The 25,172-nt window shown below is 43.9% G+C and overlaps 1 protein-coding gene across 1 annotated transcript; it reads left to right on the forward strand.

Moving 5' to 3' along the window:
* Positions 1-381: 381 nt before the first annotated feature.
* On the forward strand, positions 382-23,290 carry LOC134355160 (toll-like receptor 2). Its single transcript, XM_063064934.1, has 2 exons — positions 382-588; positions 18,960-23,290. Exon 2 carries the CDS (start codon positions 18,989-18,991, stop codon positions 21,449-21,451), a length of 2,463 nt encoding a protein of 820 aa, XP_062921004.1. The 5' UTR covers positions 382-588; positions 18,960-18,988; the 3' UTR covers positions 21,452-23,290.
* Positions 23,291-25,172: the final 1,882 nt, after the last annotated feature.

A 25,172-nucleotide genomic window follows, 5' to 3' on the forward strand; every position in this document is an offset into this window, starting at 1 on the left:
TTTCATTCATCGCGGGCGATTAATTAATTGGTAAGAATTTACTTTAAAAAGTGAACATGTTTTGATCGGGATCAACCAATATTGTGCAATAACTCTGCCGATTGCGCACACGCCAGTACCGGGTGGAGTATAACTTGTTTGCACTTGGATTTTTCGGGGATGATCAGACCAACAAAGAATTATTGATTCTTTCATAAAGGGAGCGGGCGGGTGGAAGTGCTGAGTACTGGTTTTTTTTAAACAGTTCTCCAGGATGGGGAATAACTTGTTTGCACTCAGGTTTTCTGGGTCGGCGAGTAAGTTGTGACATGATTCACTCATTCTGCCTTTTCCCGTCAGTACGTTCGGAGACGACCCAAGTGCGGAGAGAGAGAGAGACACTGAAGCGAGTCGATAGTTCACAGACTTTAATGCAAACAGGATTTCAAGGGAAAAGAAAACAATAAACGCTAGGCCAAACACGGTCTTTAATTAAGACTCTCAAACGGACAACTAGATACCAACACCGCGGCTGAAAGGTATATCGAAATATACAACGGAATACCGTTGGTCTTCAGCGTCAGTCGACTCGATAGCCCACTTCCCCAGGTAAGGCCGAATGCAAGCAGGCAGCGTAACGTCGCTGGGCTTTTCGCAAGTCTCGACGAGCACTACAACAAAAAAGAAGGGAGTTAAATACCGCCATAATGAAATAATAACTAGCTGACACTTGCATATTCAGGAGCGCTATCGCCGAATCTGTTGCGCTGTCGACTCCTCGGCTGTGACACTTAAACACTGGGTTTCTACATGTTGGGTTCCCGATCGTTGGGTTTCCTAATGCCATCCCCAGCGCCCCTTTACCTACCTGAGCAGGTGTGAACCAGACGTGGTCAGGAGTCAGTGGGGACGTGGCTTACTGAATGGTCTCCATGGTCTTCAAAGGGGCTTTGAGCACGGTTGTGAATCTTTTCTTTTGTGTGGTTGTCTATTCCAATGACATAGCCTAGAATGGAGTCTTTTTTCAGTCAGTCCTGACGAAGGGTCTCAGCCCAAAACGTCGACTGTATCTCTTCCTATAGATGCTGCTTGGCCTGCTGCGTTCACCAGCATTTTTTGTGTGTGTAGCCTAGAATGGAGAGTCTGCAATGTGGCCAAGAAAATGACTGAGGACATTGGCCCCAGGGTGGATACTCACGTTGTCTCCATGTCTGTCTGTTGAATTAGCACATTTTGCGGAGGCCACTTTGGTGATAATACCTCCAGTCATTCAAGATCTCAGTAGTTGTCAGTAGTCCAGATCTCAGAAGCTTGGCCATAAGCTCTGTGCATATCTGAGGTCCTTAACTAAAATAAACTTTTCTTCAATCAACTAAACTGTCATGGGGGGGGGGCGCTGGGAGCGGACCCAAATGCAAGACACAGACACTGAAGTACTAGGAAGAGGACTAGGTGTGTCAAGAAAGCAAGGGAAGTGGGGAAGAAATGATACTGGACAAGACACAGGCCCTGGACAAGGCTAGGATACAGGGCCTGGGCTAGGACTAGACTAGGAAAGCAGGACCTGGACGAGGAACTAGGAACTTGGAACCCGGACAAGGACACCGAGCCAGAGACTGGACAGGGGCCCGGAACCTGGTGGGCTCAGACCCCGGATCTAGGTGAGGACAAGACGTGGCTACAGGATGAGGAGTGGCAACAGGACTAGACGTGAGACTTCTGGACAGGACGAGGGAACCCCAGCACCGGGCTGGGTGAGGTACTCCTAGGCTGCGTGACACACACGGACAGGACAAGAACACGAAGCCTTGACTTGGTCGAGGGAGACAGGAACGCAGAGCCTCGGCCTTGAGGGGGACAGGAACGCAGAGCCTCAGTTTGGAGAGGACAGAAACACAGAGGCTTGGTCGAGGGGGACAGGAACTTGGAACACAGAGCCGGGACCCCTCCTTGAAAGCAGGATGTAGGGCCAGGACTCATACACAGAATATTGAGAGACAGATCTCCACTCAAGGTAGTGGCCAATGGCCGGACCTGCCCAGCGGAGGCAAGGGCACAAAGAGACAGTTCACAACACAAGGTAGCGGCAAACAGCTGGACCTACCTAGCAAAGGCATTGACACAGAGACAGTTCCCAACTCAAGGTAGCAGCAAATGGCCGGACCTACCTAGCAAAGGCGAGGACACAAAGAGACAATTCCAAACAATGAAAGACAGTTCCTTATCTAGACACAGCAAGGCCCCGATCTTGCCCTGGCGGTTGAACCTGACAGCATTGCAGGCGAGGCTTCAGAAGGAAAGGGAAGGGGAGGGAACAGTCCAGCAACTGAAGCTGAACCCAGGAGTTGTTTATGTAGCCAGCCCAAAATTAGAATCACGTGCCTCAGTTGAGGTACACAACAGGACAAGGGAAAACCAGAAAACCTGGAACAAGGATCGACAGACCGGACCGTGAACCAGAATGCAGACTTCACAGATCGGACCATGACAGTATCCGCCCCTCTTCTATGGGAGCCTCCTGGTGACAGAACAGGCTCTCCAGGACAAAGGACAACACGGGTGGGTGGGGGGGGGCATTCAACAGGAGGGAACCTAGGATTGCAAGAGTAAAATGACAGTGTCGGTGTCACTAGGTCCATATTTGACTGGACTGCTCTGTCATGGGGGGGGGCGCTGGGAGCGGACCCAAATACAAGACACGGACACTGAAGTACTAGGAACAGGACTAAGTGTGTCAAGAAAGCAAGGGAAGTGGGGAAGAAATGATGCTGGACAAGACACAGGCCCTGGACAAGACCAGGATACAGGGCCTAGGCTAGGACAAGATTAGGAAAGCGAGACCTGGACGAGGAACAAGGAACTTGGAACCTGGACAAGGACTCCGAGCCGGAGATTGGACAGGGACCCGGAACCGAGTCTTGACTCTGGCTCGGACCCCGTATCTAGGTTAGGACAAGACGTAGCTACAGGACGAGGAGTGGCAACAGGACTGGACATGAGACTCCTGAACAGGATTAGGGAACCCCAGCACTGGGCTAGGTGAAGTACTCCTGGGCTGGGTGAGGCACATGGACAGGACAAGAACACGAAGCTTTGACTTGGTCGAGGGAGACAGGAACGCAGAGCCTTGGTCGAGGGGGACAGGAATGCAGAGCCTTGGTCATGAGAGAACAGGAACATGGAACACAGAGCCAGGACCCGTCGTTGGGAACAGGACTTGGGGCCAGGGCTCAACACAGAGTCATCACCCTTCCTAGGGAGCAGGATGTAGGGCTGGGACTCATACACAGAACACTGAGAGATAGATCTCCACTCAAGGTAGCGGCAAATGGCCGGACCTACCCAGCAGAGGCGAGGGCACGAAGAGACGGTTCCCAACACAAGGTAGCGGCAAACGGCCAGACCTACCTAGCGAAGGCGTGGACACAGAGACAGTTCCCAACTCAAGGTAGCGGCAAACGGCTGGACCTACCTAGCGAAGGTGTGGATACAGAGACAGTTCCCAACTCAAGGCAGCGGCAAACAGCCCAATCTACCTCGCGAAGGCGAGGACACAAAGAGCCAGTTCCATACAATGGAAGACAGTTTCTTATCTAGACACAGCAAGGCCCTGATCTCACCCTGGCAGTTGAACCTGACGGCATTACAGGCAAGGACACAGGCGAAGGTAGCAGGCGAGGTTTCAGGCGAAGGTAGCAGGTGAGGCTTCAGGTGAAGTTAGCAGGCGAGGCTTCAGAAGGAAGGGGAAGGGAAAGGAACAGTCCAGCAACTGAAGCTGAACCCAGGAACTGTTTATGTAGCCAGCCCAAAATGAGAATCGTGTGGCTCAATTAAGGCACACAACAGGACAAGGGAAAACCTGAAAACCTGGAATAAGGATCAATGGACCAGACTGTGAACTGGAATGCGAACTTCATGGACCGGACCATGACATAAACGCTGTGGCGGCACTTGAAAGTTGTGAATACCATTGCCGATATCTCTCTTGGCTAAGATCTGATTCACATATTTTTCAGTATCTTGGTGAGAATCTTTACAGGTGGACCCCAGTGTGATGTAGTGGAAGCAGAGTGGTGGAGAATCCTTGTCCTGTAGATGTTGAGTGTAATGTCTTGTATTGTTTCAATGAACAAGTCCAAGATGATTAATGAGTATATGTGAATGTTAGTGTAGACTGCATATGCAGCTCTACCTCTGAGATTTGGGTGACTATAGTTGTGGAGTGAACTGTAAACTGAGCTGTTTCAATTAGTCTTGAAATTTAGCTCCAGCCATAAAGGAAGGTTTGTGTAAGTGAATTTCAATATTGCTGCATGAAAGTTTGAGAAATGCAATTGGGCAACAGAGCAGCCTTACTCAACAGGGGACTTCACTAAGATTTGCTCCACTGTTAATCTGTTAGCAAGTTTCATGTTTGACATACTATCAAGCAAATATAAAATGGAAATGACTTTCAGTGAGCAGCTGTATGTGAGAAAACTGTTCCCTAGAGTTATGGAGCCAACAACTTCAGTGAGATCTAGAAAGGGCACATGCCACAGCTGAAGCTGCTCCCTGTATTTTTCATGGAGTTGTCACATAATTAAGATCACATTCACTGTGCCTCCAGATAGACAGAATCCACGTTGTGAGTTGCGGAAGCAGTTCTTTAGCAAGTTAGAAGGAACCCTGTGTAACGTTGAGTCAGGTTTGCAGGTCTGGCAAGTGAGACAGAAGATGCATGGACTGTGAATGAGTATATTAAATCATTTATTCACAAACAGTAAAAATTCAACCAAACATTCATGTTCCCCAAGTTATAGACACTAGAAAGCTGAATATTCAAGAAACAAACTTAGTTAAAAATGTGCACAGAGCATACCTTCCAAATGGTCATGTGCAGCACTTGCCTTCAACAAAGGGAGGTAGGTAGAACCTCCTACATGTGCTTTCTACATACCCAGGATATTTGAAAATGGACACCAGGTAGCTAACCCATAGGAAATGCAGCTGTAGTTTCTAAACTAACCAATCACGACAGAAGCAACTTTTGATAATCAGAATAAGCCACACCACCCAGAGGACACGCTGGTGATGACTTTCTTGTGGCAGACAGCAGGGAAACCTTATGTGGTTGCACAGTCGAACTTGTCTACTTTTTTTTTAAAGATTTTATGATTAGTTTTCTTTGTTACTTGTACATTGAAACACACAGAGAACTGCATCATTTTTGTCAATGACCAACAATCTTAAGTGTGTGTTGGGGCAGCTCGCAAGTGTTGCAATGTTTCTAGCGCCAACAAAACACACTCGCAACTTATTCACCCTAACCCATACACCTTTGAAATGTGGAATGAAACCTGAGCACCCAGAGGAAACCCACATGGTCATGGGAAAAGCATACAAACTCCTTACAGACAGCAGTGGAATTGAACCCCAGTCACTTGAGCTGTAATAGCTTCACGCTAACCACTAGCTACCCTGTCACTCCTAATTTTCTTGAATTTGGTCACAGATAAGGCAACTCTACCATGCCTGGAATTTGCTGCCTTCCCAGATGTGATTAAAATTTTGGATTTGTCACTCCCACTTTTCACCACACAGTTGATGAGGTCTTTGAGGTCAGCACAACATTGTGGGCCGAAGGGCCTGTTATGTGCTGTAAATTTCTATGTTCTATGTTTGATATGATCCTTTCAGCAAATTTAGCTGCTTCTCTGTCACTGATAACCTCGCCCACTGTTGGTTCTCATTGGGTCCCTGACTATCTGGGCCACTGATGGCTTTTACAGCACTGAAGATCCTGCATATGTAATGGTTGTGAGTTGCTCTTCCATCCATCATGTCTTTAGGTTAAGCGTTTTCTGCTGGACCCTACTCTTCAGGTACCAGTAGAAATTTTTCCTTTACCCTAAGGAACATGGAGCTTCCAATTCAGTTACACCTAAAGTTTGTGATTAACTAGTTCCTCCATCTTCTAGTCATCTTATCAAGCCATTTCTGGATATTTTTTGGTCGTTAATACCTTACCAGATGCTTCACAGTAAGTTGTAGTTCCCGAAGGTGGAGAGTTAACAGGACGTCTGTGAGGTGCTGATGGAGAAGAACTACCTCTTTCAGATCCCTGAGAGCTCTGGCATTGATCCTTGTGTTGACACTGCCATTCTAGGGCCAGGATGATGATGGAAATGGAGTCGATGAGGTAGTAATCAGTCACCACCTTAGCAGAGTACTGCAAACAACTTTGCAGTTCCCCACTCGGATGGCGATATAATTTATCAGGAGTGAGCCCTTGGACTGTGGCTTAACCTATGTGCCTGTCAGGACATTGGTTATGGCAAGGCTTGCTGGAAGTACCCTGGAGTTTGTCAAGTGTCAACATCAGCTGCTATAAATGTTTGGCAACATGGGATCCCTCTGGATAAGTGATTCAGGATCTGATTCAGAATCAGATGTATTTTCACTAACTTAGTTGTGAAATTTGTTGCTTTCTGGCAGAAATAGAGTGATATATCGATGATACATGAATGGATGGATGGATGGTGAGATAGTGTTCTCGGACCATTCAGAAATCTGATGGCAGAGGAGAAGCACTTCCTAAAAAATTGAATGTGGGTCTTCAGGCTCCTGTACCTCATACCTGATGGTAGTTCATAAGAAGAGGGCCTGTCCCAGACGGTGAGGATCCATAATGATAGATGCTACCTTCTTGAGGCACATTCTCTCAACGATGTCCTCAGTGTGGGGGTGCGGGGGGGAGGCTTGTGCCAATGATGGACCTAGCTGAGTTTACAATCCTCTGAAGCTTCTTTTGATCCTGTGCATTGGAGCCTCCATAGGAAGCCAAAGATTCATTGAAGATGATTTATGTGTTTCCTCAAAACATAACACTTACCTTGAGCTACTTTCTTTTATAATCCATAACCATCTGTAGGCTGAGGCAGTGAAAAACTTTCCTGTTCATAAGAAGATCTGTGCTCTGAAGAGAAGCAATTCTAGTGAAGCTATTGGTTGTCTAAACCCATGGGAAGCCACCTATGAGGCAAAGTGCTACATCCAAGATGTTGTTTGAAATTACTGCTTGCAAATACACTGCCCGGGTGGTAAGCAGCTCCTTAGAAGACAAGGCCGAGATCTGTTGCAGATGCTCGGAAAGATCCTGTAGTGAAAAATTTGACCTTCATGGAGAGAGCAGTCTAGGCATGAGAACATAGCCATAGATCTTCCTGCAACATGTAATGTACCTCAAAGCTCAACTTGAAATTCTCAACCTGAACCTGAAAAGTTTGCTCATAGATGTATTTGGGTAGAATGTGTCATAGGGTCTTCTCCATTGCTTATGCCTTTGCCTCCACTTACTGATCCACTTGTCAGTAATGAATTATTGTCAGTGATATCATAGCTGAAATAAATATTGCATGAGTATTGCAGTAGCTAAATTTGTATGTAAAAATACACTGACATTTTGCGCATTCTTTGGTGGCTGACATATTATATTAGAGCTGTCAGTCAGATCTCCCCATTCAACAGAATGTCACTTCTGCTGGCAGAATCAGGATAACATGTTCCAAGTTCTGTCGAGGCAATGCAGTTAGAAAGGAGCAGAAGGCTGCGATTCTCTGGTAAGGGTGAGAGTGGGTAGTTAGCGGTTAAGAATGTTATATGATGTATGTCTGATGCCAAGAAAATGTCAATGCTGCCAATATGGAGGTACCCAGTCCAGTTTCATGTCCGGCACAATGTGGCCCAGACATGATTCCAGCACAATGAATAATAGTTAAGATCTAAACTGAACTACACACTATCCAAAGAACAGGCAACGTGTAATCCAATTTTCAGATTACATTGTACTGTGATCCAGAAATGCACTACAAGGAACAGCTGGAGATCAGGGAGAGAGGCAAGGGGAGAGTGTATTGTCCTGCCCCCATTAGCAGCACTTCCTGCTGAATAAAGTGGTAACTACTGCTGTGGAGATTCTGAATAGAGGGGCCCAGAACAATGGTATTTTAGGGTAATGCAATAGGTGGAAATACATGCATAATTCGCAATCATTGAGTTGGAGTTAAGAGGCTGGTCTGACGTGATGACATGAAGATTTTACTGCGCCTTATGTTCTATGTTTGGTTGACAATAAGAGTGAATTGTTACAATTTCCCTTAAACGTAAAACACCTCCATCGTTTTACTTGCAAAAACTTACATTGGTGACCCCGATGCTCTAGGACGATTCCAGTGTTATTCAGTGTGTCGGCCAGTGCAGTCACTTTGAGACCGCTGGAGTTTTGGGAGCAAAATGCCGTCACTTGGCTTGTACAAAGCAAGGCCCAATTCATGCTGCAAGAAATCTCCACGGATAACACTAGATATTATTACATAGTAGTGTCACTGCGTGGTTCCATGGCCATAAGAGTGGTGAGTCTGATTGAACACCAGCCAGAAATCGAAAAATATCGCATGCTGAAAACTCACCTCTCACAGTCTTTTGGACTCTCAGAGTCTGAACACACCACAAAGTTGCTCTGAGGGTTTTCCCTGATGGATGAGTGGTGGCATGATCATCTCCTATGAGTCCTGCTGGGGCTCAGAACGGCCCCAAAAGAGGACCAGCTGTAGGCCAGGGCTGAGTGAGTATATGGACAGCCATTAGGAGTGCCTTGTGATTTTATTCCTGACATCACAACGGCCTGGTTGTCCTCTCAACAGCATTCCATCCTCCTCAGTAAACTCATCCTTCTGCGTGTATTTCTACCTCCCATCATGGCACTAGGCACTGTTGGGTTCATATTGACCTACACTCTGCCTTGTTCATTTTCATCCGCCATGATGCACATCCCCTTAGGCCCCCTTATGATGGCCTGTTCCACATTTTGGAACAGAGAGAAAAGACTTTTATCATAGATAGGAGGGGTCATCCTGAATGGATTTCAGTAGATTGCCTTAAACCGGCCCACAAAAAGTTGGAAGACTTCACTACCATTCCCCTAGCATCGTAACATGACCTGAGCATGAGGACAAGCCAGAGGCACCTGCTGTTACTCCATCCATGGAACACAGGACATAGGACCCAAGCCAGGCAGCTTATCTGAGCTCCAGACAGGGTAATGTAACGGCTGGAAACATATGCATAATTCACAACCACCAACATTGAGTTGGATTCACGTTAACAGGCCAGTCTGATGTGATGATGTAATGGTGTGGTTTTTTCTGCGCTTTACGTTCTGTGTTTGACAATAAAAGTGAGTAGTTATGGTTGCTCTTGACGTTATGACAGCTCTCCCATTTTATTTGCGAAAACCTACAGAAGAAGGAGTCTGAGAGTCTGAGTGGGAGTGCCGAGAAAGAGATTTTTGAAATTTTCGTTATTTTTTTTCTCCAACGGCTTTCTGAGAGGCGGGACTGCGCAGGCGTGTGACGTCGGGCAGTGCAGCACGGCAGATTTAAAAGGGCAGACATCCTGCTTCGGATTTGATTCGAAGAAGGAGTCTGAGAGTCTGAGTGGGAGTGCCGAGAAAGAGATTTTTGAAATTTTCGTTATTTTTTTTCTCCAACGGCTTTCTGAGAGGCGGGACTGCGCAGGCGTGTGACATCGGGCAGTGCAGCGCGGCAGATTTAAAAGGGCAGACATCCTGCTTCGGATTTGATTCGAAGAAGGAGTCTGAGAGTCTGAGTGGGAGTGCCGAGAAAGAGATTTTTGAAATTTTCGTTATTTTTTTTCTCCAACGGCTTTCTGAGAGGCGGGACTGCGCAGGCGTGTGACGTCGGGCAGTGCAGCGCGGCAGATTTAAAAGGAACAGAGCCTCAGAGAGCGGGCAGCGTAGTTTGCGGGCAGCGGAGTGAGCCAGGAGCAGGGTGAAGACTTAAGGGCTTCGGCTCACCGGGCTTAGGCGGAAGCGGGCGAGGTGAGGAAGGTTTGACATTCATTTTCTGTTGCTATTTGAGGAGAGGGGCATTATGACTGTGAGGGCAGTTTGCTGTTCTCGGTGTCGGATGTGGGAGGCCCTGGAGTCTCCAAGCCTCCCGGACGTCTACATCTGCGCCAAGTGCATCGAGATGCAGCTCCTAAGGGACCGCGTTACGGAACTGGAGCTGCAGCTCGATGACCTTCGTCTGGTCAGGGAGAGCGAGGAGGTGATAGAGAGGAGTGGAAGGCAGGTGGTCACGCCGGGGCCACGGGAGGCAGACAAGTGGGTCACGGTTAGGAGGGGGAAGGGGAAAAGGCAGGTGATGGGGAGTACCCCGGCGGCTGTGCCCCTTAACAACAGGTACTCCTGTTTGAGTACTGTTGGGGGGGACAGCTTACCCGGGGGAAGCGACAGTGGCCCTGCCTCCGGCACAGAGTCTGGCCCTGTAGCTCAGAAGGGTAGGGCAAGGAAGAGGAGGGCAGTTGTGATAGGGGACTCGATAGTAAGGGGGTCAGATAGGCGATTCTGTGGACGCAGTCCAGAGACTCGGATGGTAGTTTGCCTCCCTGGTGCCAGGGTCCGGGATATTTCTGATCGTGTCCAAGATATCCTGAAGTGGGAGGGTGAAGAGCCAGAGGTCCTGGTACATATAGGTACCAATAACATAGGTAGGAAAAGGGATGAGGTCCTGAAAGAAGAATATAGGGAGCTAGGAAGGGAGTTGAGAAAAAGGACCGCAAAGGTAGTAATCTCGGGATTACTGCCTGTGCCACGCGACAGTGAGAGTAGGAATGTGATGAGGTGGAGGATAAATGCGTGGCTGAGGGATTGGAGCAGGGGGCAGGGATTCAAGTTTTTGGATCATTGGGACCTCTTTTGGCGCAGGTGTGACCTGTACAAAAAGGACGGGTTACACTTAAATCCTAGGGGGACCAATATCCTGGCAGGGAGATTAGCGGGGGCTACTGAGGTGACTTTAAACTAGAATGGTTGGGGGGTGGGAATCAAATTAAAGAGGCTAGGTGTGAGGAGGTTAGTTCACAACAGAGGGATGGGAACCAGTGCAGAGAGACAGAGGGGTGTAAAGTGAGCGTAGAAGCAAAAAGTACAAAGGGGAAAAGTAAAAGTGGCAGGCCGACAAATCCAGGGCAAGCATTAAAAAGGGCTAAGAGAGTTGTAAAAGAGTGCCTGAAGGCTTTATGTGTCAATGCAAGGAGCATTCGTAATAAGGTGGATGAATTGAAAGTGCAGATTGTTATTAATGATTATGATATAGTTGGGATCACAGAGACATGGCTCCAGGGTGACCAGGGATGGGAGCTCAACGTTCAGGGATATTCAATATTCAGGAGGGATAGACATGAAGGAAGGGGAGGTGGGGTGGCGTTGCTGGTTAAAAAAGAGATTAACGCAATAGAAAGGAAGGACATAAGCCGGGAAGATGTGGAATCGATATGGGTAGAGCTGCGTAACACTAAGGGGCAGAAGACGCTGGTGGGAGTTGTGTACAGGCCACCTAACAGTAGTAGTGAGGTCGGAGATGGTATTAAACAGGAAATTAGAAATGTGTGCAATAAAGGAACAGCAGTTATAATGGGTGACTTCAATCTACATGTAGACTGGGTGAACCAAATTGGTAAAGGTGCTGAGGAAGAGGATTTCTTGGAATGTATGCGGGATGGTTTTTTGAACCAACATGTCGAGGAACCGACTAGAGAGCAGGCTATTCTGGACTGGGTTTTGAGCAATGAGGAAGGGTTAATTAGCGATCTTGTCGTGAGAGGCCCCTTGGGTAAGAGTGACCATAATATGGTGGAATTCTTCATTAACATGGAGAGTGACGTAGTTAATTCAGAAACAAAGGTTCTGAACTTAAAGAGGGGTAACTTTGAAGGTATGAGTCGTGAATTAGCTAAGATAGACTGGCAAATGACACTTAAAGGATTGACGGTGGATATGCAATGGCAGGCATTTAAAGGTTGCATGGATGAACTACAACAATTGTTCATCCCAGTTTGGCAAAAGAATAAATCAAGGAAGGTAGGGCACCCGTGGCTGACAAGAGAAATTAGGGATAGTATCAATTCCAAAGAAGTAGCATACAAATTAGCCAGAGAAAGTGGCTCACCTGAGGACTGGGAGAAATTCAGAGTTCAGCAGAGGAGGACAAAGGGCTTAATTAGGAAGGGGAAAAAAGATTATGAGAGAAAACTGGCAGAGAACATAAAAACGGACTGTAAAAGCTTTTATAGATATGTAAAAAGGAAAAGACTGATAAAGACAAATGTAGGTCCCCTGCAAACAGAAACAGGTGAATTGATTATGGGGAGCAAGGACATGGCAGACCAATTGAATAATTACTTTGGTTCTGTCTTCACTAAGGAGGACATAAATAATCTTCCAGAAATAGTAAGGGACAGAGGGTCCAGTGAGATGGAGGAACTGAGCGAAATACATGTTAGTAGGGAAGTGGTGTTAGGTAAATTGAAGGGATTGAAGGCAGATAAATCCCCAGGGCCAGATGGTCTGCATCCCAGAGTGCTTAAGGAAGTAGCCCAAGAAATAGTGGATGCATTAGTGATAATTTTTCAAAACTCGTTAGATTCTGGACTAGTTCCTGAGGATTGGAGGGTGGCTAATGTAACCCCACTTTTTAAAAAAGGAGGGAGAGAGAAACCGGGGAATTATAGGCCGGTTAGCCTAACGTCGGTGGTGGGGAAACTGCTGGAGTCAGTTATCAAGGATGTGATAACAGCACATTTGGAAAGCGGTGAAATGATCGGACAAAGTCAGCATGGATTTGTGAAAGGAAAATCATGTCTGACGAATCTCATAGAATTTTTTGAGGATGTAACTAGTAGAGTGGATAGGGGAGAACCAGTGGATGTGGTATATTTGGATTTTCAAAAGGCTTTTGACAAGGTCCCACACAGGAGATTAGTGTGCAAACTTAAAGCGCACGGTATTGGGGGTAAGGTATTGGTGTGGGTGGAGAATTGGTTAGCAGACAGGAAGCAAAGAGTGGGAATAAACGGGACCTTTTCAGAATGGCAGGCGGTGACTAGTGGGGTACCGCAAGGCTCAGTGCTGGGACCCCAGTTGTTTACAATATATATTAATGACTTGGATGAGGGAATTAAATGCAGCATCTCCAAGTTTGCGGATGACACGAAGCTGGGTGGCAGTGTTAGCAGTGAGGAGGATGCTAAGAGGATGCAGGGTGACTTGGATAGGTTGGGTGAGTGGGCAAACTCATGGCAGATGCAATTTAATGTGGATAAATGTGAAGTTATCCACTTTGGTGGCAAAAATAGGAAAACAGATTATTATCTGAATGGTGGCCGATTAGGAAAAGGGGAGGTGCAACGAGACCTGGGTGTCATTATACACCAGTCATTGAAAGTGGGCATGCAGGTACAGCAGGCGGTGAAAAAGGCGAACGGTATGCTGGCATTTATAGCGAGAGGATTCGAGTACAGGAGCAGGGAGGTACTACTGCAGTTGTACAAGGCCTTGGTGGGACCACACCTGGAGTATTGTGTGCAGTTTTGGTCCCCTAATCTGAGGAAAGACATCTTTGCCATAGAGGGAGTACAAAGAAGGTTCACCAGATTGATTCCTGGGATGGAAGGTCTTTCATATGAAGAAAGACTGGATGAACTGGGCTTGTACTCGTTGGAATTTAGAAGATTGAGGGGGGATCTGATTGAAACATATAAGATCCTGAAGGGATTGGACAGGCTAGATGCGGGAAGATTGTTCCCGATGTTGGGGAGGTCCAGAACGAGGGGTCACAGTTTGAGGATAGAGGGGAAGCCTTGTAGGACCGAGATTAGGAAAAACTTCTTCACACAGAGAGTGGTGAATCTGTGGAATTCTCTGCCACAGCAAACTGTTGAGGCCAGTTCATTAGCTATGTTTAAAAGGAAGTTAGATATGGCCCTTGTGGCTACAGGGGTCAGGGGGTATGGAGGGAAGGCTGGGTTCTGAGTTGGATGATCAGCCATGATCATAATAAATGGCGGTGCAGGCTCGAAGGGCCGAATGGCCTACTCCTGCACCTATTTTCTATGTTTCTATGTTTCTATGTATATTTTCCAGTGCAAACTAAATTGTGGGTGTAAGTAGTACTTCTCACCCATTTTCTTCAGGAATCCCCTGGCCTTCCATCATATCTGAGTGCAGATCAGTGGGACTAGGTAAGAGAAAGCATTCGGTATGGTCTACAAGGGCCGAGATGGCCTGTTTCTGTGCTGTAATTGTTATATGGTTATATCTATTGGAACTTCTAAAAGTTAATCACAGTGTCATCTACATTGAAGGGACTAACAATCACAAATTCTCTGAAGTTGTACTTCCTTTCTCTTAGCAAAGCCATTGAATCTAAAAAATTATAATGCTTTCCCAGTTTGGGGAAGAGCTGCTACTAACACCAAAGGCACTGCATTTTTTAAGCAGGAGTATGGATCAATAGGAATGTTGTTATGAATAAATAGGAATTAAACAGAAAATGTTGTTACGCCTAACTATGAGAAGGTTATTTTATATCGTGCTTACTTAAGTTGGAGTTGGACTGTGTTGCAGCAATTAAACGTTTAGACTAGAGGTTCCCAACTTGGGTTTCTCAGACCCCTTGCTTATTGGTATTGATCCATGGTATAAAAAAGGGTTGGGAACCCCTGTTTTAGGCTCTCTCTCTCTCTGTCTGGCACTCTTTATGGGAACTCTGCAATATGAATGGGCTTTTATGGTAAATTATATGGAGGTTTTAATAGTAGGTTTTCACATTTCCCCATCAAGTCACTCTGTCCACTTGTATGTAAATTCACCTGTTCAAAATAATTGAATAAATTATGTCTCTGCTCCATTGTTAAGGACATAAGAAATGGGAACTGCATCCACATAATCTTTCAAGCATATTCTATCATTCAAAAGATCTTGGCTGGTTCTTTGACCTCAACTCCACTTTCCCATCAATCCCCACATTAATTTTAATCAAATTGACTATTTTTTACATCCTTCACATATGTGAGGAGTAAAAATCTTTACGTTACGTCTCCAGCTGAGTGTGCAAAGTGCAATTGATAGTAATTTGTGATAAATAGTATGTAGAATAAGATATACAACAGGACAGTCAATATAGGTTAGAAATACTATTGTGCCAGCATGAATTAATCAGTCTGGTGGAAGAAGCTGTCCCAGAGCCTGTTGGTCCTGTTTTTAACACTACAGTACCATCTCCCAGATGGCAGCAGCTGGAACCATTTGTGGTTGGGGTGACTCAGTTCCCTAATGATCCTCCGGGCCCTTTTTATGCACCTGTCTCTGTAAATGCCCTGAATAGTGAGAAGTTCACATGTGCAGAAGAGCTGGGCTGTCCGCACCACTCTCTGTAGAGTCCTGTGATTGAGGGAAGTACAGTTCCTATACCAGGCAGTGATGCAGCCAGTCAGGATGCTCTCAATTGTGCCCCTGTAGAAAGTCCTTAGGATTTGGGGATCCATACCAAACTTCTTCAACCAGCTGAGGTGGAAGAGGCACTGTTGTGCTTTTTTCACCACACAGCCAGTGTGTACAGACCACGTGAGGTCCTCAGTGATGTGCATGCCAAGGAACTTAAAGCTGTTCACCCTCTGAACCTAGATCCATTGATGTCAATAGGGGTTAGACTGTCTTCATTCCTCCTGTAATCCACAACCAGCTCCTTTGTTTTTGCAACATTGAGGAAGAGGTTGTTTTGTTGACACCACTGTGTCAGGGTGATGACCTTCTCTGTAGGCTGCCTTGTTATTATTTGAGATAAGCCCAATCAATGTACTGTCATCAGCAAATTTAATTAGCAGATTGGAGTTGTGGGTGGCAACATAGTCATGGATATACAGAGAGTAAAGGAGGGGGCTTAGGACACAGCCCTGAGGGGCTCCTGTATTGAGAGTCAGAGAGGCAGGGATGAAGGAGCCTACTCTCACCACCTGTTGGCGATCTGACAGGAAGTCCAGGATCCAGCTGCACAAGGCAGGGTGAAGGCCAAGGTCTCTGAGCTTCTTGTCAAGCCTAGAGGGAATTATGGTGTTGAATGCTTAATCGTAGTCCAAAAACAGCATTCTCACATAAGCATCCTTCTTCTCTAGAGGTATGTAGAGCTGTGACTATTGTGTCATCTATTAATCGGTTATGTCGGTAGGTGAATTGTAGGGGGTCCAGTGTGGGTGGGAGCATGCCGCAGATGTAGTCTTTGACCAGCCTCTCAAAGCATTTGCTTATTATTGAGGTGAGTGCGACAGGACGCCAGTCATTCAGACATGTTACCTGGGTCTTTTTAGGTACAGGAACAATGGTGGATGTTTTGAAGCAGGAGGGCACTCTGCACTGGGAGAGGGAGAGATTAAAAATGTCTGTAAACACACCTGCCAGCTGTGCCGCGCACATCCTGAGTACCCGCCCTGGGATGCCGTCTGGTCCCACAGAGTGCCCAGTCATTGGAAACACCTGCGTACTTCAGCCTCAGAGATGACCAAGGTGCAGGTCGCTTCAGCGCTCAGCGTTGGTGACATCTTGTATATCACCATCCCTCTGAGGCGGAGAATTCCAAAGTCGTACAAAAGAGACCACTAATCCTGACTTCTTACTCTGCAGCTCCACACCCAGTTCTGATGAAGGCTCTCAATCCAAAACGTCAACTGTCCATTTCCCTCCATCGATGCTGCCCCACCCACCGAGTTCCTTCAGTTCCTTTGTGTGTTGCTCCAGATCTCTAACGTCTGCAGGCTCTTGTGACTTCATTACTAAGTGGCTCAGTATTACCTTGAATGGGGAACAGACATCTCAACTAATTTAACAGGGCCTCTCAAAATGTTATGTTCCAATAAGATTATTTCTTCTTCCTCCATAAAGACATAGGAGCAGAATTAGGCCATGCAGCCTATTGAGTCTGCTCTGCCTTCCATCATCCGATTTAATATCCCTCTCAACTCCATCCACCCCATAACCTTTGACACCCTTACAAACAAGAACTTATCAAGCTCCGCTTTAAATATATCGGATTTGGACTCCACAGCCATCTGTGGAAATGAATTTCACAGATTAACTACCCTCTGGCTAAAAAATTCCTCTTCATCTCCGTCCTAAAGGGATGTCCTTCTTTTCTGAGGCTGTGCCCTCCGATCCTAGACTCTCCCAACTATAAAAAACATCCTCTCTATGTCCACTCTATCTGGGCCTTTCAATATTCAATCATTTTTAATGAGATCCCCGCCCCCCCATAATTCTTCTAAACTCCAGTGAGTACAGGCCCAAAGTCATCAAATGGTCCTCATACATTAACCCTTTCATTCCCAGGATCATACTTGGGAATCTCCTCTGGACACTCTCCAATGCTAGCACATCCTTTGTTAGATAAGGGGTCCAAAACTGCTCACAATACTTCAAGTGCGGTCTGACCATTACCTTATAAATCCTCGGCATTCCATCCTTGCTTTTATATTACAGTCTTCTCGAAATGAATGATAATATTGCATTAACACCCTAGATGTTACAGGCCTGACTACACAATCTCTCTACATCACATGAAACAGACTAAATAACTTTCACTGCAATGTTTCTAAGTGTTGGGTAAAATCGCAAATCACAAGCTGCACACACACACGTCTGGATGTTGTTTCATTTAAGCTCTGTACAGTTTAAGCAGAATTTCCTTGGCAAGCCCTTGGAAAATAGATAAGCAAATCACTTGACTTTTTAAACACAAAAGATTCTGCAGATGTTGGAAATCCAGAGGAACACACGCAAGATGCTGGAGGAACTCAACAGATTGATCAGCATCTTTGGTGGGGAATAAACAGTCGAGGTTTTGAACTGAGGCCCTTGATCAGGACTGAAAAAGATGGGGTAAGATGGTGGGTGGAGAGGAGGTGGACCAGCTGATAGATGATAGGTAAAGCCACGTTAGGAGGAAATGTAAGTGCGTGGGTGAAAGGGTGAAACAGGTAAGGACTGGAGGAGGAGGAATCATATTTTTGACTTGCAGATTAAATCAGTATTTAATAGTTATTCAGCATTTAAAACATTGTTTTCCTTAATAAAACAATAATCTCATATCCCATATTATACTCCATCTACCACCTTCGGACTGTCCATGCTATAATACTGTGGCCAATTGTCATTCTCTTTATCACTTACTTTCCCACCCAGATTAGATATGTCAGCAAACTAACTTTTGAGATTTGGTTTCCCTACCCCACACAAGTATCCTGGGCATTGTGACTGAGCAGAACCCCTACTGAATCTGCCACAAAATATTCTGGCAGTAAAAGCATGCCATAGATTAACTAACTCAAGGTAAGTGATTTGCTACTTGGCATCTCAAAGCTGACAAAATATACCACAGTAATCTCTACAATCTACTCTGACAGCACCTCCTATAAATCAATTACCACCAAAATGGGAACAGCACACTTCTTGGAGTTTCACTACCAAGTTCCCTTTTGTGTGTAACCCTCAGGTTCGGCCATCGGTGTTAGTCTAGGGAAGACGGTCTCTGGCCCCACCAAACGTGTGAAATCTGAGGTGCAAAACCTCCTGTTTGGATGGATGCTGCGTGATGTGTTACCCTGTTACAAATCAGTACCACAAAATAATAGACAGTATACCATATGCAATTAAATGATTTAGCTTTATAATTCTTAATTTGACTAAAGGATTAGTAAAGTAAAATAAAAAGAAAAGGGCCCATTTTAATGAAACAGTCCAATGTGCACGTTGGAGCTCACAGTTTCCCTTCCGTTGGTCCTCCATCGATTTCTCCTGGCTTTGTCAACTCCTGGCCCCATTCCAACTCCACTCCTTTCTGGTGTCCACAACCTCTCCTTTCTGGCATCTTCTCTCTTCATCTTCCGCTGAACAAAAGACCCCGATCACCTCAGTCACAGGCACACAACAAGAAAAAGACACTCCCTTCATTTGACGGTGCATATTCCAAAGCCACTATTATCTCTAGCCATAATCCAAACACTGCTGCTACAGAAAAATCTGTTACATGTGTAAATATACTGTTGTTGCATTAATGACATTTTTATAATTAAATTTGTTCCTTTGGTAGAACTTCTTGAAGATGGCTGTTGGTGGAAAATGGAAGTGTTGAAACTTGGAAGCAGGATTTTCTTTACATACATCATGGTGAAGATGACTCTGTTGGTGGCAATTGTTGCATTAACTTATCTTTCCGCACCTGCTACTTGTGTAACATCAAAGAAGGTAGAAACATTTTTAGTGAATTGTTCGGGGATTAGATATCCACTTTCTCCTTGTACCCTGGGCTCAGACACAGTGAAGTTGGATCTCTCCCACAACAACATCAAAACGATTCAACAGCAGAACTTCCAAAATCTTACCAAGCTGAAAGTTTTGTTTCTTCAGTTCAATTGGATCGCAACAATAGAACCTGGATCATTTGCAAAAAATTCAGAACTACAGTATCTTGATCTTTCAAATAATCTTCTGCATGATATTTCAGTCTTGCCATTTACCAATCTCCAATCAATAAGACACTTGGATATTACCAACAATAGGTTTGAAACAGCTCACTTTGGAGCAGAGATTAGCAGGTTGCAGAAGCTACACACTTTACGTTTTGGAAATTCTAGGCTATATTCTCTGAATTCGAGTTCCTTATTTGCCCTTCATGCAATCCAAATTAAGGAGATCTATTTGATCACTGGAGAGCTGCGGACATATGAACCTGGAACACTCAGTATGATACAAAGCATGGAAAAACTTTCTTTAGATTTACAGTTTGGGCAGCAACCACAATTATTGATTAATATTTTCAAGGATATTCCAATAACGACAACCACATTAGAAATCCTAAATACCGATCTGGCCAAATATGGTAATAATGTAGATCTGTTCTTCCCTTTAAGCACATCAAATGTTTCCACATTAATTGTAAAGAATATTTCCATCACTGATTCTTTGGCTATTTATTTCTTTAATGGTGTCCTAAGCTCAAAAATAAGAGACTTATATTTGCACACTATTACAATGAATGGCATTGGCAATTGGAACATACAGGCTGTACCAGTAGAGAAGGTTAATTTGCGTAGAATTTCTATAACTGATGTTTCTAATCCAAATTTCTATAAATTTTACTCACTTTCTTATTTAATTGATCTATTTTCACAACTTCGGGAGCTAACAATAACTGAGGGGAGTTTGTTCTATGTTCCATGTGCAGTAACAGAAATTTTGGCTTTTTTAACATATTTGGACGTATCTTCCAACTTACTTCAAGTATCCACCTTAATTCCTGAAACATGTTCAACTCCTTTACCCAGTCTTAAAACCCTCATTCTAAACAGGAACAAATTTACAAATCTACAACAACTCAGCAGGATGACAACCAGGTTAAGGAGCTTGTCCAATATAAGTGTTACTCATAATGATGTATTCCTGCCAAATGGAGTGACTTGCGCATGGCTTCAAACAGTGAAACGTATAGATTTATCACACAATAGATTGGAAGAAAATGTGTTTGAATGTTTGCCAGAATCACTGGAATCTTTAGACTTAAGTTATAACTCCATCGCCACTGTGCCAAACCTCAAGACACTGAAAGATCTCCAGGAAATATTTTTGACAGGAAATGTCATTGCATCTTTACCTGAAATCACAGGTCATTCACTGAAAACTGTGCATATTGACTACAATAAAATAACCAATATAAATGTAGGCTTATTGCAGTCCTGGAATCTAACAGAGGTGAAATTGAGCAATAACCCTTTTGAATGTTTCTGTTCAATTCAGTCTTTCTCCAATTATGTTCAACAAACAAATACCAAGGTTCTTAACTGGCCTGATCAGTATGAATGTTATGTTCCACTGAAATTCAGAAATGGAGTTATCAAATATCTGAAATTTTCTCCCATTGAATGCAACATCCCCTTATTTATTGGGCTCCTCATGACATGTGTAGCACTTATAGTGGCTGTATGTGTTATTTTGTGTATGAAATATAAAGTCACCTGGTATATACGTACACTTTGGCTTTGGCTCAAGGCTAAAAGAAATCTAGATGTCAGCCAGATTCAAAACAATTATGAGTTCAATGCTTTTATTTCATACAGTGAACATGATGCCTTATGGGTGAAGAACAAATTGCTGGTACAGCTAGAGAACAATGATCCACCATATCGTATCTGCATCCACGAAAGAGATTTCAAACCTGGAAAGCCAATCATTACTAATATCATTGACTGCATATCAAAAAGCTACAAAACCATCTTTATCCTGTCAAAACACTTTGTGCAAAGTGAATGGTGCCACTATGAATTTTTCTTTGCCCACCAACAGGTATTTGATTATAGGAAGGATAGTCTTATCCTGCTCCTGTTGGAACCAATCCCAAAGAATTCTATTCCAGATCGATTCTGTAAACTGAGGAAGCTGATGAATCGCAACACCTACCTGGAGTGGCCCCAGAATGAGTTTCAACAGGGGTTCTTCTGGAGAAGATTGAAAGCTGTCCTAAACTTGGATTTCCATTCAAATTGTTCTAGAAGAGAGCATAATAAGGCGGGCCAATTAGATCCATAAATATCACAAAGATATACAGTATAGTCATGCAGTTGTGCAGCACAGAAAGTGGTGGAAACTCATTTGCTCTGACTCCATCTTTCAACATTTACCCCATACCCTTCTATGCCGAAGTGGTCCAAATGCTCATTATTGAAGATTAATCCAGAGTTATGAAATTATGTGTAAAGCAGGTATAAATTAAAATGCAAACTAGTCTTCAAGTTCACAGTTTAACTTCCACTGTTACTTTAAAGTCATCAAAACCAATCATTGGGCTCATGACATTCTGATTCAGTACATTGTAACTACACAGAAGAAGAAAATACTTGAAAGTTCATGATAATTGGCCATTATTGAAAACCTGGTGATGGGATCAGGGAAGGCATTAAGTAGTCATTTTCTATATTAACACATCAAAGATATATCCTTGCCATTTAATACACAGTTCAGGACATATCTGTTTTGTCACTTCAATGGGAATTATGTTATTCTCTAAAAGTTATCTGTCAATACTCAAAGTATGAAAGTAGGCAATTATAGCAATTAAAACTGTGGTTAATCATTCACTGTTATCTATGTGTTTGAAAAGTATGAAACAACATTGTACTGTTGAGTGTGGTGAGAGCAAAAATACATTCTCCACTAGCCCTTTCTGTGATGAATATTTTCTATCAACCACCTACAGTGACTCAGTTCATAGTCACAATACTAGTCTGGACACTGAATGCTGTCAATGAATCTGCTTCCACCACTCTCTTAGTACATCCAGGTATTCGCCACTCTCTAGTGAAAAACAGTCCTCCTTATATCCTGTCTAAATCTCTTACACTAAATCTGTATCCTTTTGTTTCCTCTAGCCCTGATATGGAGAATGTTTTCTACAGTCTACCCTATCTACACCCTTCATAATTTTCTACATCTTAATCTCATCACCTCTTAACCTCTTCTGCTCCATGGAGAACAGACGTAGCTTCTCCATTTTTGCTCTTAACTGAAACTCTACATCCCAGGTAACATGCTATTGAATTTCCTCTGCACTCTCTGTAGCAATATCACATCCTTCCTATAATTCCAACTGAGGCCCAGGTATAGTTTGATAAATTTGGAGCACTACCTCCCCGCTTATGTATTCTGACTTGTATTCTATTTGTCTTTCTAATTACCTTCTGGGTCTATGGGCTTGTACTCCAAGATCTCTCTATTCAACAATGCTCCCTTTGACCCAACCATTTATTGGACATGTCCTAGCCTCATTTGTTCTCCCAAATGCATCATCTTACATTTATCTGGATTAAACTGCATCTGCCAATTCTCAGCCCACTTCACCAACACATTAATATCACTCTGTAAATTGACTCCCCACCAGGCTATTCATGACTCTATAATCTCTGTATCATCTGCTGACTTAGTTCCACTTCTCCTACAGCCACATCAATTACATATATTACAAACAGCAAAAGTTCCAGCACCAGTCCTTGAGTAACATGACTAGTACTAAGCACTTTTTCCATTGTCAAACCAAATTTGCATCCAGTTTGTCAAATTTTCCTTAATCTCATAGGCCCTAACCTTTTGGACAAATCTCCCATGTGAAAGGTTGTCAAAGGCCTTACTGAAGGCAATGTAAACCACATCTACTGTTCTTCCCGCATTCATAAATTTGGGTGCATCTTCAAAACATATCAGACTGATTGGTCAGACAGGATGTGCATTTGACAAAGCCATGTGGCTTCAAAACATTCAAAATAAAGGGCAAAGATTACTTACATTGAAACTGTTACTTTCCCTCTGAATATTTATACCAAGTACTTTCTGCTACAATGCTTATATATAGTACATTGTGCATTCATATGTGCAATAAATGACATAGCAATTAGAAGTTTGAAATAAAATACATCATGTATGTATACTTCACTTTGTAAGATTTTGTTTTGAATAATGGTGAAAATGTAATTGTAATTTATTGTTCACCAGGTGGAAATTCTAGTCATCTTTTTTTTTAAACAAGATTTCAGCTCTGGATAAGGCAGGAGTGTGCCCATAATATGTTTGTAGCAATCCACTCATAGTCTTATTCAAACACGTAAATTAAATGAAGAAACAAGGTAAAAGAAAAGATACAGCCCATGGCTGTGTCAGTGTTAGTGTGGAGTTAATTCCTGTGACATTGGTATGTTACCACTACCAAAATTTGTACATGTTGTCTACAATAACTGAATATAATTGCAACCTTGTAATGTTTGCACCATGTGTCATCTGAGCTGTACAGGAACGTTAGGAGTTTTCTTTGTCTGAACTCAGAGGAGTTATGTCTAATGCTTCAATATGTGAATAACCAACTCAGGCAAAAGTTGAATGTGGACTACATCTAGTTGGGCATTTGCCACAAAATTTTGTGTTACTCAAGTTCTGCGTGCTCTTTTTAGAGTGAAGGGCAAGGCAGGTAGGAGATAGAAACCCTGGATGATGAGTGATATTGAGGCCCCCTCCAAAAATAAATGAGTATGGGTCAGGTAGAGAGAGCTGGGATCAAGTGAATCCTTGGTATATTCAAGCATTTTGAATGGCGAAAAGACTTTTATTGTAGATAGGAAAGGTAAAGCTGAATGTATTTCCGTAGATTGCTTTAGACTGGCTCACCAAGATCTGGATGGTTCCACTACCATACCTCCTGCATCACAAGAAAATCAGGAGGGCAAAAGGGGAGCATGAGATAGCTTTTGGCAAAGAAAATTAAGAAAATTCTAAGATAGATTTAAGCATGTTAAGGGGAAAAGAATAATTAGGGAGAGAATAAGGTCCTCAAAAACCAAAGTGGACATCTTTGTGCAGAGTCACTGGAGGTGGGCAAAGTCCTTAATTAATACTTTACCTCTAGTTTACTGTGGGAAAAGACAAGAAAACTTCAGAACTAGCAGAACTAGAAAAGGTAAATGGGGAAGTGTTGGGGATAGTATGCTTCAAAGTAGAGGAAATATTGGATCTCTTAAAATGTATGAAGACAGACAAATCTCCAAGGGCTGACTATGCATATCCAAGAATAATGTGGGAGGTTAGAGAGGAAATTGTAGGAGCCCTGGCTGAGATATTTGCAATATCATTCTGAATGCTGTGCCTTTATTTAAGAAGAGTGGCAAAGAAAAATCTTGAAACTATAGACAAAAAGTCTAAATTCAGTAGTAGGCAAGTAGGGAGTAGAGATAGCCCAGGAAATTATAGGCCAGTGAGTCTTACTTCAGTGGTTGGTAAGTTGATGGAGAAGATCCTGAGAGACAGGATTTATGAACGTTTGGAGAGGCATAATATGATTAGGAATAGTCAGCAGGTTTTATCAAAGGCAAGTCGCGCCTTACGAGCCTGATTGAAATTTTTGAGGATGTGACTAAACATATTGATGAAGGTAGAGCTGTAGATGTAGTGTACATGGATTTCAGCAAGGCATCTGATAAGGTACCCCATGCAAGGCTTATTGAGAAAGTAAGGAGGCATGGGATCCAAGGGGACATTGTTTTGTGGATTCAGAACTGGCTTGCCCACAGAAGGCAAAGCGTGGTTGTAGACGGGTCATATTGGGCATGTCAACTCACCCCAGATGAGCCAGAGGAACCTGCTGTTACTCAAACCAAGGCACATTGGACCCAAACCAGGCAGCTCACACGAGCTCCAGAGAGACTTACAATGCCAGTTTTGATGAATTCAGGGGGTGGGCGGGTGCTTTGTAGAATAATGTAATGGGTGA

The sequence above is a fragment of the Mobula hypostoma genome, chromosome 12 (assembly GCF_963921235.1).
Source record: "Mobula hypostoma chromosome 12, sMobHyp1.1, whole genome shotgun sequence".
Lineage (NCBI taxonomy): Eukaryota > Metazoa > Chordata > Chondrichthyes > Myliobatiformes > Myliobatidae > Mobula > Mobula hypostoma.